Below are 18,427 nucleotides of genomic sequence, written 5' to 3' on the forward strand. Positions count from 1 at the left end.
ACTCACCCTACACACTCACCCTACTCACCTAAACACTCACCTAGTCACTCACCTACTCACCTACATACACACACTCACCTACTCACCTACACACTCACCTACACACTCACCTACTCACCTATACACTCACCTATACACTCACCTACTCCACTCACCTATCACTCACCTACTCACCTACACACTCACCTACACTCACCTACACACTCACCTACTCACTCACCTACTCACCTATACACTCACCTATACACTCACCTAAACACTCACCTACTCACCTACTCACTCACCTAACACACTCACCTAACTCACCTACCAACACTCACCTATACACTCACCTACACACTCACCTACTCACCTACACACTCACCTACACAACACTCACCTACACTCACCTACACACTCACCTCACACTCACCTACTCACTCACCTACTCACCTAAACACTCACCTATACACTCACCTACTCAACCTATACACTCACCTATACACTCACCTACTCACTCACCTACTCACTCACCTACTCACCTACACACTCACCTACTCACTCACCTACACACTCACCTACTCACCTATACACTCACCTATACACTCACCTACTCACCTACAAACTCACCTATACACTCACCTACTCACTCACCTACTCACTCACCTACTCACCTAAACACTCACCTACTCACCTACACACTCACCTACTCACCTATACACTCACCTACTCACTCACCTACTCACTCACCTACTCATCTACACACTCACCTATACACTCACCTACACACTCACCTACACACTCACCTACACACTCACCTATCACCACTCACCTATACACTCACCTACTCACCTACACACTCACCTATACACTCACCTACTCACTCACCTACTCACTCACCTACTCACCTAAACACTCACCTACTCACCTACACACTCACCTACTCACCTATACACTCACCTACTCACTCACCTACTCACTCACCTACTCACCTACACACTCACCTATACACTCACCTATACACTCACCTATACACTCACCTATACACTCACCTACTCACCTACACACTCACCTACTCACCTATACACTCACCTACTCACTCACCTACTCACTCACCTACTCACCTATACACTCACCTACACACTCACCTATACACTCACCTATACACTCACCTACTCACCTACACACTCACCTACTCACCTATACACTCACCTACTCACCTACTCACCTACTCACTCACCTACTCACCTATACACTCACCTACTCACCTAAACACTCACCTACTCACTCACCTCACCTAAACACTCACCTACTCACCTAAACACTCACCTATACACTCACCTATACACTCACCTACTCACTCACCTATACACTCACCTACTCACTCACCTAAACACTCACCTACACACTCACCTACTCACCTATACACTCACCTATACACTCACCTACTCACTCACCTACTCACTCACCTACTCACCTACACATTCACCTACTCACTCACCTACACATTCACCTACTCACTCACCTACTCACCTATACACTCACCTATACACTCACCTAAACACTCACCTACTCACCTACACACTCACCTATACACTCACCTACTCACCTACTCACTCACCTAAACACTCACCTATACACTCACCTACTCACCTAAACACTCACCTATACACTCACCTATACACTCACCTACTCACCTAAACACTCACCTATACACTCACCTACTCACCTACTCACTCACCTATACACTCACCTACTCACTCACCTACTCACCTAAACACTCACCTACACACTCACCTACTCACCTATACACTCACCTATACACTCACCTACTCACTCACCTACTCACTCACCTACTCACCTACACACTCACCTACTCACTCACCTACACACTCATCTACTCACCTATACACTCACCTATACACTCACCTACTCACCTACACACTCACCTATACACTCACCTACTCACTCACCTACTCACTCACCTACTCACCTAAACACTCACCTACTCACCTACACACTCACCTACTCACCTATACACTCACCTACTCACTTACCTACTCACTCACCTACTCATCTACACACTCACCTATACACTCACCTACACACTCACCTACACACTCACCTACACACTCACCTATACACTCACCTATACACTCACCTACTCACCTACACACTCACCTATACACTCACCTACTCACTCACCTACTCACTCACCTATTCACCTAAACACTCACCTACTCACCTACACACTCACCTACTCACCTATACACTCACCTACTCACTCACCTACTCACTCACCTACTCACCTACACACTCACCTATACACTCACCTATACACTCACCTATACACTCACCTATACACTCACCTACTCACCTACACACTCACCTACTCACCTATACACTCACCTACTCACCTACTCACTCACCTACTCACTCACCTACTCACCTATACACTCACCTACACACTCACCTATACACTCACCTATACACTCACCTATACACTCACCTATACACTCACCTACTCACCTACACACTCACCTACTCACCTATACACTCACCTACTCACCTACTCACCTACTCACTCACCTACTCACCTACTCACCTATACACTCACCTACTCACCTAAACACTCACCTACTCACTCACCTCACCTAAACACCTCACCTACTCATCTATACACTCACCTATACACTCACCTATACACTCACCTATACACTCACCTATACACTCACCTATACACTCACCTACTCACTCACCTATACACTCACCTACTCACTCACCTATACACTCACCTACTCACTCACATACTCACCTAAACACTCACCTACTCACCTACACACTCACCTACTCACCTACCTACTCACCTATACACTCACCTACTCACCTACACACTCACCTATACACTCACCTACACACTCACCTACTCACTCACCTACTCACCTACACACTCACCTACACACTCACCTACACACTCACCTACTCACCTACACACTCACCTACTCACCTATACACTCACCTATACACTCACCTACTCACTCACCTACTCACTCACCTACTCACCTACACACTCACCTACTCACTCACCTACACACTCACCTACTCACCTATACACTCACCTATACACTCACCTACTCACCTACCAACTCACCTATACACTCACCTACTCACTCACCTACTCACTCACCTACTCACCTAAACACTCACCTACTCACCTACACACTCACCTACTCACCTATACACTCACCTACTCACTCACCTACTCACTCACCTACTCATCTACACACTCACCTATACACTCACCTACACACTCACCTACACACTCACCTACACACTCACCTATACACTCACCTATACACTCACCTACTCACCTACACACTCACCTATACACTCACCTACTCACTCACCTACTCACTCACCTACTCACCTAAACACTCACCTACTCACCTACACACTCACCTACTCACCTATACACTCACCTACTCACTCACCTACTCACTCACCTACTCACCTACACACTCACCTATACACTCACCTATACACTCACCTATACACTCACCTATACACTCACCTACTCACCTACACACTCACCTACTCACCTATACACTCACCTACTCACTCACCTACTCACTCACCTACTCACCTATACACTCACCTACACACTCACCTATACACTCACCTATACACTCACCTACTCACCTACACACTCACCTACTCACCTATACACTCACCTACTCACCTACTCACCTACTCACTCACCTACTCACCTATACACTCACCTACTCACCTAAACACTCACCTACTCACTCACCTCACCTAAACACTCACCTACTCACCTAAACACTCACCTATACACTCACCTATACACTCACCTACTCACTCACCTATACACTCACCTACTCACTCACCTAAACACTCACCTACACACTCACCTACTCACCTATACACTCACCTATACACTCACCTACTCACTCACCTACTCACTCACCTACTCACCTACACATTCACCTACTCACTCACCTACACATTCACCTACTCACTCACCTACTCACCTATACACTCACCTATACACTCACCTAAACACTCACCTACTCACCTACACACTCACCTATACACTCACCTACTCACCTACTCACTCACCTAAACACTCACCTATACACTCACCTACTCACCTAAACACTCACCTATACACTCACCTATACACTCACCTACTCACCTAAACACTCACCTATACACTCACCTACTCACCTACTCACTCACCTATACACTCACCTACTCACTCACCTACTCACCTAAACACTCACCTACACACTCACCTACTCACCTATACACTCACCTATACACTCACCTACTCACTCACCTACTCACTCACCTACTCACCTACACACTCACCTACTCACTCACCTACACACTCATCTACTCACCTATACACTCACCTATACACTCACCTACTCACCTACACACTCACCTATACACTCACCTACTCACTCACCTACTCACTCACCTACTCACCTAAACACTCACCTACTCACCTACACACTCACCTACTCACCTATACACTCACCTACTCACTTACCTACTCACTCACCTACTCATCTACACACTCACCTATACACTCACCTACACACTCACCTACACACTCACCTACACACTCACCTATACACTCACCTATACACTCACCTACTCACCTACACACTCACCTATACACTCACCTACTCACTCACCTACTCACTCACCTATTCACCTAAACACTCACCTACTCACCTACACACTCACCTACTCACCTATACACTCACCTACTCACTCACCTACTCACTCACCTACTCACCTACACACTCACCTATACACTCACCTATACACTCACCTATACACTCACCTACTCACCTACACACTCACCTACTCACCTATACACTCACCTACTCACCTACTCACTCACCTACTCACTCACCTACTCACCTATACACTCACCTACACACTCACCTATACACTCACCTATACACTCACCTATACACTCACCTATACACTCACCTACTCACCTACACACTCACCTACTCACCTATACACTCACCTACTCACCTACTCACCTACTCACTCACCTACTCACCTATACACTCACCTACTCACCTAAACACTCACCTACTCACTCACCTCACCTAAACACTCACCTACTCATCTATACACTCACCTATACACTCACCTATACACTCACCTATACACTCACCTATACACTCACCTATACACTCACCTATACACTCACCTACTCACTCACCTATACACTCACCTACTCACTCACCTATACACTCACCTACTCACTCACATACTCACCTAAACACTCACCTACTCACCTACACACTCACCTACTCACCTACCTACTCACCTATACACTCACCTACTCACCTACACACTCACCTATACACTCACCTACACACTCACCTACTCACTCACCTACTCACCTACACACTCACCTACACACTCACCTACACACTCACCTACTCACCTACACACTCACCTACTCACCTACACACTCACCTACTCACCTACACACTCACCTGCTCACTCACCTACTCAATTACACACTCACCTACTCACCTACACACTCACCTACTCACCTACACACTCACCTATACACTCACCTACTCACCTACACACTCACTTACTCACTCACCTACACACTCACCTACACACTCACCTACACACTCACCTACACACTCACCTACTCACCTACACACTCAACTACACACTCACCTACTCACCTACACACTCACCTACTCACCTACACACTCACCTACTCACTCACCCACCCACCCACTCACCCACCCCCCACTCTCTCACCCACTCACCCACCCTCTCACCCAACCATTCACCCACTCACTCACCCACCCACCTACTCATCCACCCACCCCCCACTCACCCCCCCCACTCACCCACTCATCCACCCACCCACCCACTCATCAACCCACCCACTCATCCACCCACACACTCACCCACCCACTCACCCACTCACTCACTCACCCTCACACCCACTCACTCACCCACCCACTCACTCACCAACTCACTCACCCACTCACCCACCCACTCACCCACTCACTCACCCACTCACTCACTCACCCAGTCACTCACTCACCCACCCACCCACTCACTCACTCACCCACTCACGCTCCCACTCACTTTCCCACTCACTCACTCACCCACCCACTCACTCACCCACTCACTCACCCACCCACCCACTCACTCACCCACCCACTCACCCACTCACCCACCCACTCACCCCCCCACTCACCCCCCCACTCACCCCCAGGTGCTGGAGGAGCTGGAGGAGAATGGCATCAGGATTTATCAGCTGCCTGATGCTGAATCCGATGAGGATGAAGATTTCAAAGAGCAGACGAGGATCCTGAAGGTTTGCAGCATCATCAGCAGCATCATCAGCAGTATCATCATCAGCAGCATCATCAGTATCATCAGCAGCAGCAGCAGCGTTAACAGTATTATCATCAGCAGTATCATCATCAGCATCATCAGTATCATCATCAGCATCATCAGTATCATCAGCAGCATCAGCAGCAGCATCGTTAACAGTATCATCATCATCAGCAACATCAGCAGTAACATCATAATCATCAACAACAGTAGCATCAGCTAAAGCATCATCATCAGAAGCATCATAATTAATGATTGTCGTTATTGTGGTTGTTGCTGTGGTATAGTAGTGGTGGTTGTGGTGGTTGTGGTTGTGTTACCAGTGGCTGTGGTGGTTGTGGTGGTTGTGTTACCAGTGGCTGTGGTGGTTGTGGTGGTTGTGGTGGTGTTTGTGGTTGGGTTGGTTGTGGTGGCTGTGGTGGTTGTGGTGGTGGTGGTTGTGTTACCAGTGGCTGTGGTGGTTGTGGTGGTTGTGGTGGTTGTGGTGGCTGTGTTACCAGTGGCAGTGGTGGTTGTGGTAGTTGTGGTGGTTGTGTTACCAGTGGCTGTGGTGGCTGTGGTGGTTGTGGTGGTTGTGGTGGTGGTTGTGGTGGTGGTTGTGGTGGTGGCTGTGTTGTTTGTGGTGATGGTTGTGGTGGTTGTGTTACCAGTGGTTGTAGTGGTTGTGGTGGTGGTTGTGGTGGTTGTGTTACCAGTGGCTGTGGTGGTGGTTGTGGTGGTTGTGTTACCAGTGGTTGTGGTGGTTGTGTTACCAGTGGTTGTGGTGGTTGTGTTACCAGTGGCTGTGGTGGTGGTTGTGTTGGTTGTGGTGGTTGTGTTACCAGTGGCTGTGGTGGTTGTGGTGATGTTTGTGGTGTTTGTGGTGGTGGTTGTGGTGGTTGTGTTACCAGTGGTTGTGGTGGTTGTGTTACCAGTGGTTGTGGTGGTTGTGTTACCAGTGGCTGTGGTGGTGGTTGTGTTGGTTGTGGTGGTTGTGTTACCAGTGGCTGTGGTGGTTGTGGTGATGTTTGGTGTTTGTGGTGGTGGTTGTGGTGGTTGTGTTACCAGTGGTTGTGTTACCAGTGGTTGTGGTGGTTGTGTTACCAGTGGCTGTGGTTGTGGTGGTTGTTGTGGTGATAGTTGTGGTGATGGTTGTGTTACCAGTGGCTGTGGTGGTTGTGGTGGTGTTTGTGGTGGTTGTGTTACCAGTGGCTGTGGTGGTGGTTGTGGTGGTTGTGTTACCAGTGGTTGTGGTGGTTGTGTTATCAGTGGTGGTGGTTGTGGTGGTGGTGGTTGTGTTACCAGTGTTTGTGGTGGTTGTTGTGGTGGTTGTGTTACCAGTGGTTGTGGTGGTCGTGGTGTTTGTGGTGGTTGTGTTACCAGTGGTGGTTGTTGTGGTGGTTGTGTTACCAGTGGTTGTGGTTGTTGTGGTGTTTGTGGTGGTTGTGTTACCAGTGGTGGTTGTGTTACCAGTGGTTGTGGTTGTTGTTGTGGTGATGGTGGTGGTTGTGGTGGTGGTGGGGATGGTTGTGGTGGTTGTGGTGGTGGTGGTTGTGGTGGTTGTGGTGGTGGTGGTTGTGGTGGTTGTGGTTGTGGTGGTTGTGGTGGTGGTGGTTGTGGTGGTGGTGGTTGTGGTGGTTGTGGTGGTGGTTGTGGTGGTTGTGTTACCAGTGGTTGTGGTGGTTGTTGTGGTGATGGTGGTGGTGGTGGTTGTGGTTGTGGCTGTCCAGGCCAGCGTGCCCTTCTCAGTCGTGGGCTCTAATCAGCTGATCGAGGTTCGGGGCCGGCGAGTTCGAGGCCGTCTCTACCCCTGGGGGGTCGTGGAAGTGGAACACCCAGAGCACAACGACTTCCTGAAGCTCCGCACTATGCTGATGTAACACAATATCCTATATACAATCCTATATACACAATCCTATACACACACACCCAGAGCACAACGACTTCCTGAAGCTCCGCACCATGCTGATGTAACACACAATCCTATACACAATCCTATATACACAATCCTATATACACAATCCTATATACACACACCCAGAGCACAACGACTTCCTGAAGCTCCGCACCATGCTGATGTAACACACGATCCTATATACAATCCTATATACACAATCCTATATACACACAATCCTATATACACAATCCTATATACACACACACAGAGCACAACGACTTCCTGAAGCTCCGCACCATGCTGATGTAACACACGATCCTATATACAATCCTATATATACACAATCTTATATACACAATCCTATACACACACCCAGAGCACAACGACTTCCTGAAGCTCCGCACCATGCTGATGTAACACACGATCCTATATACACAATCCTATATACACAATCCTATACACACACAATCCTATATACACAATCCTATATACACACACCCAGAGCACAACGACTTCCTGAAGCTCCGCACCATGCTGATGTAACACAATATCCTATATACACAATCCTATATACACAATCCTATATACACACAATCCTATATACACACACCCAGAGCACAACGACTTCCTGAAGCTCCGCACCATGCTGATGTAACACACGATCCTATATACACAATCCTATATACACAATCCTATATACACACACCCAGAGCACAACGACTTCCTGAAGCTCCGCACCATGCTGATGTAACACAATATCCTATATACACAATCCTATATACACAATCCTATACACACACAGAGCACAACGACTTCCTGAAGCTCCGCACCATGCTGATGTAACACAATATCCTATACACAATCCTATATACACAATCCTATATACACAATCCTATACACACACCCAGAGCACAACGACTTCCTGAAGCTCCGCACCATGCTGATGTAACACAATATCCTATATACAATCCTATATACACAGTCCTATATACACAATCCTATATACACACACCCAGAGCACAACGACTTCCTGAAGCTCCGCACCATGCTGATGTAACACACGATCCTATATACAATCCTATATACACACAATCCTATATACACACAATCCTATATACACACAATCCTATATACACACAATCCTATATACACACAATCCTATATACACACAATCCTATATACACACACCCAGAGCACAACGACTTCCTGAAGCTCCGCACCATGCTGATGTAACACACGATCCTATATACAATCATATATACACAATATCCTATATACAATCCTATACACACAATCCTATATACACACACCCAGAGCACAACGACTTCCTGAAGCTCCGCACCATGCTGATGTAACACACGATCCTATATACACAATCCTATATACACACAATCCTATATACACACAATCCTATATACACAATCCTATACACACACAATCCTATATACACACAATCCTATATACACACACCCAGAGCACAACGACTTCCTGAAGCTCCGCACCATGCTGATGTAACAATATCCTATATACAATCCTATATACACAATCCTATATACACAATCCTATATACACAATCCTATATACACAATCCTATATACACACACCCAGAGCACAACGACTTCCTGAAGCTCCGCACCATGCTGATGTAACACTATCCTATACACGATCCTATATACAATCCTATATACAATCCTATATACACAATCCTATATACACACACAGAGCACAACGACTTCCTGAAGCTCCGCACCATGCTGATGTAACACAATATCCTATATACAATCCTATATACACAATCCTATATACACAATCCTATATACACAATCCTATATACACAATCCTATATACAATCCTATATACACAATCCTATACACACACACAGAGCACAACGACTTCCTGAAGCTCCGCACCATGCTGATGTAACACACGATCCTATATACAATCCTATATACACAATCCTATATACACAATCCTATATACACACAAGATCCTATATACATACGATCCTATATACACACAAGATCCTATATACACACAATATCCTATATACACACAAGATCCTATATACACACAATCCTATACACACGATCCTATATACACACAAGATCCTATATACACACAATCCTATATACGCACAATCCTATATATACACAATCCTATACACACACCCAGAGCACAACGACTTCCTGAAGCTCCGCACCATGCTGATGTAACAATATCCTATATACAATCCTATATACACAATCCTATATACACACAATCCTATATACACACAAGATCCTATATACACAATATCCTATATACACAATATCCTATATACACACAAGATCCTATATACACACAAGATCCTATATACACACAAGATCCTATATACATACAATCCTATATACACAATCCTATATACACACAGGATCCTATATACACACAAGATCCTATATACACACAAGATCCTATATATACACACAAAATCCTATATACACAATCCTATATACACACAAGATCCTATATACACAATCCTATACACACAAGATCCTATATACACAATCCTGTACACACAGATCCTATATACACACAAGATCCTATACACACAAGATCCTATATACACACAAGATCCTATATACACAAGATCCTATATGCACACAATCCTATGTACACACAAGATCCTATATACACACAATATTCTATATACACACAAGATCCTATATACACACAAGATCCTATATACACAATATCCTATATATACACAAGATCCTATATATACACACAAAATCCTATATACACAATCCTATATACACACAAGATCCTATATACACAATCATATACACACAAGATCCTATATACACAATCCTGTACACACAGATCCTATATACACACAAGATCCTATATACACACAAGATCCTATATACACAAGATCCTATATACACACAAGATCCTATATACACAATATCCTATATACACACAAGATCCTATATACACCCAAGATCCTATATACACCCAAGATCCTATATATACACACAAAATCCTATATACACAATCCTATATACACACAAGATCCTATATACACAATTCTATACACACAAGATCCTATATACACAATCCTATATACACACAAGATCCTATATTCACAATCCTATACACACAAGATCCTATACACACACAAGATCCTATACACACACAAGATCTTATATACACACAAGATCCTATATACACGCAATATCCTATATACACAAGATCCTATATGCACACAAGATCCTATATACACAATATCCTATACACACAAGATCCTATATACACCCAAGATCCTATACACACACGATCCTATAAACAAGATCCTATACACAAACGCGATCCTATAAACCCGCGATCCTATAAACCCCGAAGAGGCTACCTGGGGGACCTTTGTCTGTGTGCAGAACTCACATGCAAGACCTGCAGGAGGTCACTCAGGACCTGCACTATGAAAACTTCCGCTCCACTCGCCTGAAACATGCCAGCAGGTACCTGGGGTACTCACCTGGGGTACTCACCTGGGGTACTCACCTGGGGTACTCACCTGGTCACTCACCTTGTCACTCACCTGGGGTACTCACCTGGGGTACTCACCTGGGGTACTCACCTAGTCACTCACCTGGGGTACTCACTGGTCACTCACCTGGGGTACTCACCTGGGGTTCTCCCCTGGTCACTCACCTGGTCACTCACCTGGGGTACTCACCTAGTCACTCACCTGGGGTACTCACCTGGGGTACTCACTGGTCACTCACCTGGTCACTCACCTGGGGTACTCACCTGGGGTACTCACCTGGGGTACTCACCTGGGGTACTCACCTAGTCACTCACCTGGGGTACTCACCTGGGGTACTCACCTGGTCACTCACCTGGGGTACTCACCTGGTCACTCACCTGGTCACTCACCTGGTCACTCACCTGGTCACTCACCTGGGGTACTCACCTGGTCACTCACCTGGGGTACTCACCTGGTCACTCACCTGGTCACTCACCTGGGGTACTCACTGGTCACTCACCTGGTCACTCACCTGGTCACTCACCTGGGGTACTCACCTGGTCACTCACCTGGGGTACTCACCTGGGGTACTCACCTGGGGTACTCACCTGGGGTACTCACTGGTCACTCACCTGGTCACTCACCTGGGGTACTCACCTGGGGTACTCACCTGGTCACTCACCTGGGGTACTCACCTGGGTCACTCACCTGGGTCACTCACCTGGGGTACTCACCTGGGGTACTCACCTGGGGTACTCACCTGGTCACTCACCTGGTCACTCACCTGGGGTACTCACCTGGTCACTCACCTGGTCACTCACCTGGTCACTCACCTGGGGTACTCACCTGGTCACTCACCTGGTCACTCACCTGGTCACTCACCTGGTCACTCACCTGGGGTACTCACCTGGTCACTCACCTGGGGTACTCACCTGGTCACTCACCTGGTCACTCACCTGGGGTACTCACTGGTCACTCACCTGGTCACTCACCTGGTCACTCACCTGGTCACTCACCTGGGGTACTCACCTGGGGTCACTCACCTGGTCACTCACCTGGTCACTCACCTGGTCACTCACCTGGGGTACTCACCTGGTCACTCACCTAGTCACTCACCTGGGTCACTCACCTGGTCACTCACCTGGTCACTCACCTGGGGTACTCACCTGGTCACTCACCTGGTCACTCACCTGGGGTACTCACCTGGTCACTCACCTGGTCACTCACCTGGTCACTCACCTGGGGTACTCACCTGGGGTACTCACCTGGTCACTCACCTGGGGTACTCACCTGGGTCACTCACCTGGTCACTCACCTGGTCACTCACCTGGGGTACTCACTGGTCACTCACCTGGTCACTCACCTGCTCACTCACCTGGTCACTCACCTGGTCACTCACCAGGTCACTCACCTGGTCACTCACCTGGTCACTCACCTGGTCACTCACCTGGGGTACTCACCTGGTCACTCACCTGGTCACTCACCTGGTCACTCACCTGGTCACTCACCTGGTCACTCACCAGGTCACTCACCTGGTCACTCACCTGGTCACTCACCTGGTCACTCACCTGGGGTACTCACCTGGTCACTCACCTGGGGCACTCACCTGGTCACTCACCTGGTCACTCACCTGGGGTACTCACCTGGTCACTCACCTGGGGTACTCACCTGGTCACTCACCTGGTCACTCACCTGGTCACTCACCTGGGGTACTCACCTGATCACTCACCTGGTCACTCACCTGGTCACTCACCTGGGTCACTCACCTGGTCACTCACCTGGGGTACTCACCTGGTCACTCACCTGGTCACTCACCTGGGGTACTCACCTGGTCACTCACCTGGGGTCCTCACCTGGTCACTCACCTGGTCACTCACCTGGTCACTCACCTGGTCACTCACCTGGGGTACTCACCTGGTCACTCACCTGGTCACTCACCTGGTCACTCACCTGGTCACTCACCTGGTCACTCACCTGGGGTACTCACCTGGTCACTCACCTGGTCACTCACCTGGGGTACTCACCTGGGTCACTCACCTGGTCACTCACCTGGGTACTCACCAGGTCACTCACCTGGTCACTCACCTGGTCACTCACCTGGTCACTCACCTGGGGTACTCACCTGGTCACTCACCAGGTCACTCACCTGGTCACTCACCTGGTCACTCACCTGGTCACTCACCTGGTCACTCACCTGGGGTACTCACCTGGTCACTCACCTGGGGTACTCACCTGGTCACTCACCTGGTCACTCACCTGGTCACTCACCTGGGGTACTCACCTGGGGTACTCACCTGGTCACTCACCTGGTCACTCACCTGGTCACTCACCTGGGTCACTCACCTGGTCACTCACCTGGTCACTCACCTGGTCACTCACCTGGGGTACTCACCTGGTCACTCACCTGGGGTACTCACCTGGTCACTCACCTGGTCACTCACCTGGTCACTCACCTGGGGTACTCACCTGGTCACTCACCTGGGGTACTCACCTGGTCACTCACCTGGTCACTCACCTGGTCACTCACCTGGTCACTCACCTGGGGTACTCACCTGGTCACTCACCTGGTCACTCACCTCGTCACTCACCTGGTCACTCACCTGGGGTACTCACCTGGGGTACTCACCTGGTCACTCACCTGGTCACTCACCTGGTCACTCACCTTGTCACTCACCTGGTCACTCACCTGGGGTACTCACCTGGTCACTCACCTGGGGTACTCACCTGGGGTACTCACCTGGTCACTCACCTGGTCACTCACCTGGTCACTCACCTGGTCACTCACCTGGGGTCTCACCTGGTCACTCACCTGGTCACTCACCTGGTCACTCACCTGGGGTACTCACCTGGTCACTCACCTGGTCACTCACCTGGTCACTCACCTGGGGTACTCACCTGGTCACTCACCTGGTCACTCACCTGGGGTACTCACCTGGTCACTCACCTGGGGTACTCACCTGGTCACTCACCTGGGGTACTCACCTGGGGTACTCACCTGGTCACTCACCTGGGTCACTCACCTGGTCACTCACCTGGGGTACTCACCTGGTCACTCACCTGGTCACTCACCTGGTCACTCACCAGGTCACTCACCTGGTCACTCACCTGGTCACTCACCTGGTCACTCACCTGCTCACTCACCTGGTCACTCACCTGGTCACTCACCTGGTCACTCACCTGGGGTACTCACCTGGTCACTCACCTGGTCACTCACCAGGTCACTCACCTGGGGTACTCACCTGGTCACTCACCTGGGGTACTCACCTGGTCACTCACCTGGGGCACTCACCTGGTCACTCACCTGGGTCACTCACCAGGTCACTCATCTGGTCACTCACCTGGTCACTCACCTGGTCACTCACCTTGGGTACTCACCTGGTCACTCACCTGGTCACTCACCTGGTCACTCACCTGGTCACTCACCTGGTCACTCACCTGGGGTACTCACTGGTCACTCACCTGGGGTACTCACCTGGTCACTCACCTGGGGTACTCACCTGGTCACTCACCTTGTCACTCACCTGGTCACTCACCTGGTCACTCACCTGGGGTACTCACCTGGTCACTCACCTGGGGTACTCACCTGGTCACTCACCTGGTCACTCACCTGGGGTACTCACCTGGTCACTCACCTGGTCACTCACCTCGTCACTCACCTCGTCACTCACCTGGGGTACTCACCTGGTCACTCACCTGGTCACTCACCTGGGGTACTCACCTGGTCACTCACCTGGTCACTCACCTCGTCACTCACCTGGTCACTCACCTGGTCACTCACCTGGTCACTCACCTGGTCACTCACCTGGGGTACTCACCTGGTCACTCACCTGGTCACTCACCTGGTCACTCACCTGGGGTACTCACCTGGTCACTCACCTGGTCACTCACCTGGTCACTCACCTGGTCACTCACCTTGTCACTCACCTGGGGTCACTCACCTTGTCACTCACCTGGTCACTCACCTGGTCACTCACCTGGGTCACTCACCTGGTCACTCACCTGGTCACTCACCTGGGGTACTCACCTGGTCACTCACCTGGTAACTCACCTTGTCACTCACCTGGGGTACTCACCTGGTCACTCACCAGGGGTACTCACCTGGTCACTCACCTGGTCACTCACCTGGGGTACTCACCTGGTCACTCACCTGGTCACTCACCTGGTCACTCACCTGGTCACTCACCTGGTGTCACTCACCTGGTCACTCACCTGGTCACTCACCTGGGTCACTCACCTGGTCACTCACCTGGTCACTCACCTAGTCACTCACCTGGTCACTCACCTCGTCACTCACCTGGTCACTCACCTAGTCACTCACCTGGTCACTCACCTGGTCACTCACCTGGTCACTCACCAGGTCACTCACCTGGTCACTCACCTGGTCACTCACCTGGTCACTCACCTGGTCACTCACCTGGGGTACTCACCAGGTCACTCACCTGGGTCACTCACCTGGGTCACTCACCTGGTCACTCACCTGGTCACTCACCAGGTCACTCACCTGGGGTACTCACCTGGTCACTCACCTGGTCACTCACCTGGGGTACTCACCAGGTCACTCACCTCGTCACTCACCTGGTCACTCACCTGGTCACTCACCTGGTCACTCACCAGGTCACTCACCTGGTCACTCACCTGGGGTACTCACCTGGTCACTCACCTGGTCACTCACCTGGGTACTCACCTGGTCACTCACCTGGTCACTCACCTGGGGTACTCACCTGGTCACTCACCTGGGTCACTCACCTGGGTCACTCACCTGGGGTACTCACCTGGGGTACTCACCTGGTCACTCACCTGGTCACTCACCTGGTCACTCACCTGGGGTACTCACCTGGTCACTCACCTGGTCACTCACCTGGTCACTCACCTGGGGTACTCACCTGGTCACTCACCTGGGGTACTCACCTGGTCACTCACCTCGTCACTCACCTGGGTCACTCACCTGGGGTACTCACCTGGTCACTCACCTGGGGTACTCACCTGGTCACTCACCTGGGGTACTCACCTGGTCACTCACCTGGGGTACTCACCTGGTCACTCACCTGGTCACTCACCTGGTCACTCACCTGGGGTACTCACCTGGTCACTCACCTGGTCACTCACCTGGTCACTCACCTGGTCACTCACCTGGGTCACTCACCTGGTCACTCACCTGGGTCACTCACCTGGTCACTCACCTGGGTCACTCACCTGGTCACTCACCTGGGGTACTCACCTGGTCACTCACCTGGGGTACTCACCTGGTCACTCACCTGGGGTACTCACCTGGTCACTCACCTGGGGTACTCACCTGGTCACTCACCTGGTCACTCACCTGGTCACTCACCTGGGGTACTCACCTGGTCACTCACCTGGTCACTCACCTGGTCACTCACCTGGTCACTCACCTGGTCACTCACCTGGTCACTCACCTGGTCACTCACCTGGGGTACTCACCTGGGGTACTCTGCTATTGCTGCTACTGGTGACCTCTGGATGAACTTTGACCTCGCCTGTGACCTTCCACTCCCCCACCCCCCTCTCTCCCCCACCCTCTCCCCCCTCCCTTCTCCCCACCCCTCTCCCCCCTCCCCCCTCCCCCCTCTCCCCTCCCCCCACCCCCCACTCCCCTCCCCCCACCCCCCTCCCCCCTCCCCCCACCCCTCTCCCCCCACCCCCCACCCCTCACCCCCCCCCTGAACAACCCCAGGGGAGGGGGCCAGGAGGTGGGGGATGACGAGGAGAGGGACAAAATCCTGCGGGAGAAGGAGGCCGAGGTGAGTCCACCACCTTTAGTCCACCACCACCTGTAGTCCACCACCACCTATAGTCCACCTATAGTACACCACCACCTATAGTCCACCACTTATAGTCCACCTATAGTCTACCTATAGTCCACCACCACCTGTAGTCCACCTATAGTCTACCTATAGTACGCCACCTGTAGTCCACCACTAGTCCACCACCTGTAGTCCACCACCACCTATAGTCCACCTATAGTACACCTCTAGTCTACCACTAGTCCACCACCTGTAGTCTACCTCCTATAGTCCACCTCCTCCTATAGTCTACCTATAGTACACCACTAGTCCACCACTAGTCCACCACCTGTAGTCCACCTCTTCCTATAGTCCACCTTTAGTACACCACCTCCTATAGTCTACCTATAGTCCACCACTAGTCCACCACCTGTAGTCCACCTCCTCCTATAGTCCACCTATAGTACACCACCTCCTATAGTCTACCTATAGTCTACCTATAGTACACCTATAGTACACCACTAGTCCACCACTAGTCCACCACCTATAGTCCACCACCTATAGTCCACCTATAGTCCACCTGTAGTCCACCTCCTCCTATAGTCCACCTATAGTACACCACCTCCTATAGTCTACCTATAGTCTACCTATAGTCCACCACTAGTCCACCACCTATAGTCTACCTATAGTCTACTTATAGTCCACCTCATATAGTCCACCACCTGTAGTCCACCTTTAGTCCACCACCTGTAGTCCACCTGTAGTCTACCTCCTGTAGTCCACCTCCTATAGTCCACCTCCTATAGTCCTATATCAGTGTGTGTGTGTCAGTGTGTGTGTGTCAGTGTGTGTGTCAGTGTGTGTGTGTGTCAGTGTGTGTGTCAGTGTGTGTGTGTGTCAGTGTGT

The 18,427-nt window shown here is 50.1% G+C and overlaps 1 protein-coding gene across 3 annotated transcripts in view; it reads left to right on the forward strand.

Moving 5' to 3' along the window:
• Positions 1-18,427, forward strand: part of LOC116957571 (septin-2-like) — a 42,901-nt gene that overhangs the window by 13,023 nt on the left and 11,451 nt on the right. For all 3 annotated transcript variants that reach the window (XM_076056687.1, XM_032979811.2, XM_032979810.2), the window contains 4 exons: positions 6,278-6,379; positions 8,109-8,254; positions 11,689-11,772; positions 17,473-17,539. In XM_076056687.1, the coding sequence (XP_075912802.1) occupies positions 6,278-6,379; positions 8,109-8,254; positions 11,689-11,772; positions 17,473-17,539 (399 nt within the window). The remainder of the gene's footprint in view (positions 1-6,277; positions 6,380-8,108; positions 8,255-11,688; positions 11,773-17,472; positions 17,540-18,427) is intronic.

The sequence above is a fragment of the Petromyzon marinus genome, chromosome 77 (assembly GCF_048934315.1).
Source record: "Petromyzon marinus isolate PM22_M1 ecotype Great Lakes invasive population chromosome 77, UKy_Petmar_22M1.pri1.0, whole genome shotgun sequence".
NCBI classification, from domain to species: Eukaryota; Metazoa; Chordata; class Hyperoartia; order Petromyzontiformes; family Petromyzontidae; genus Petromyzon; species Petromyzon marinus.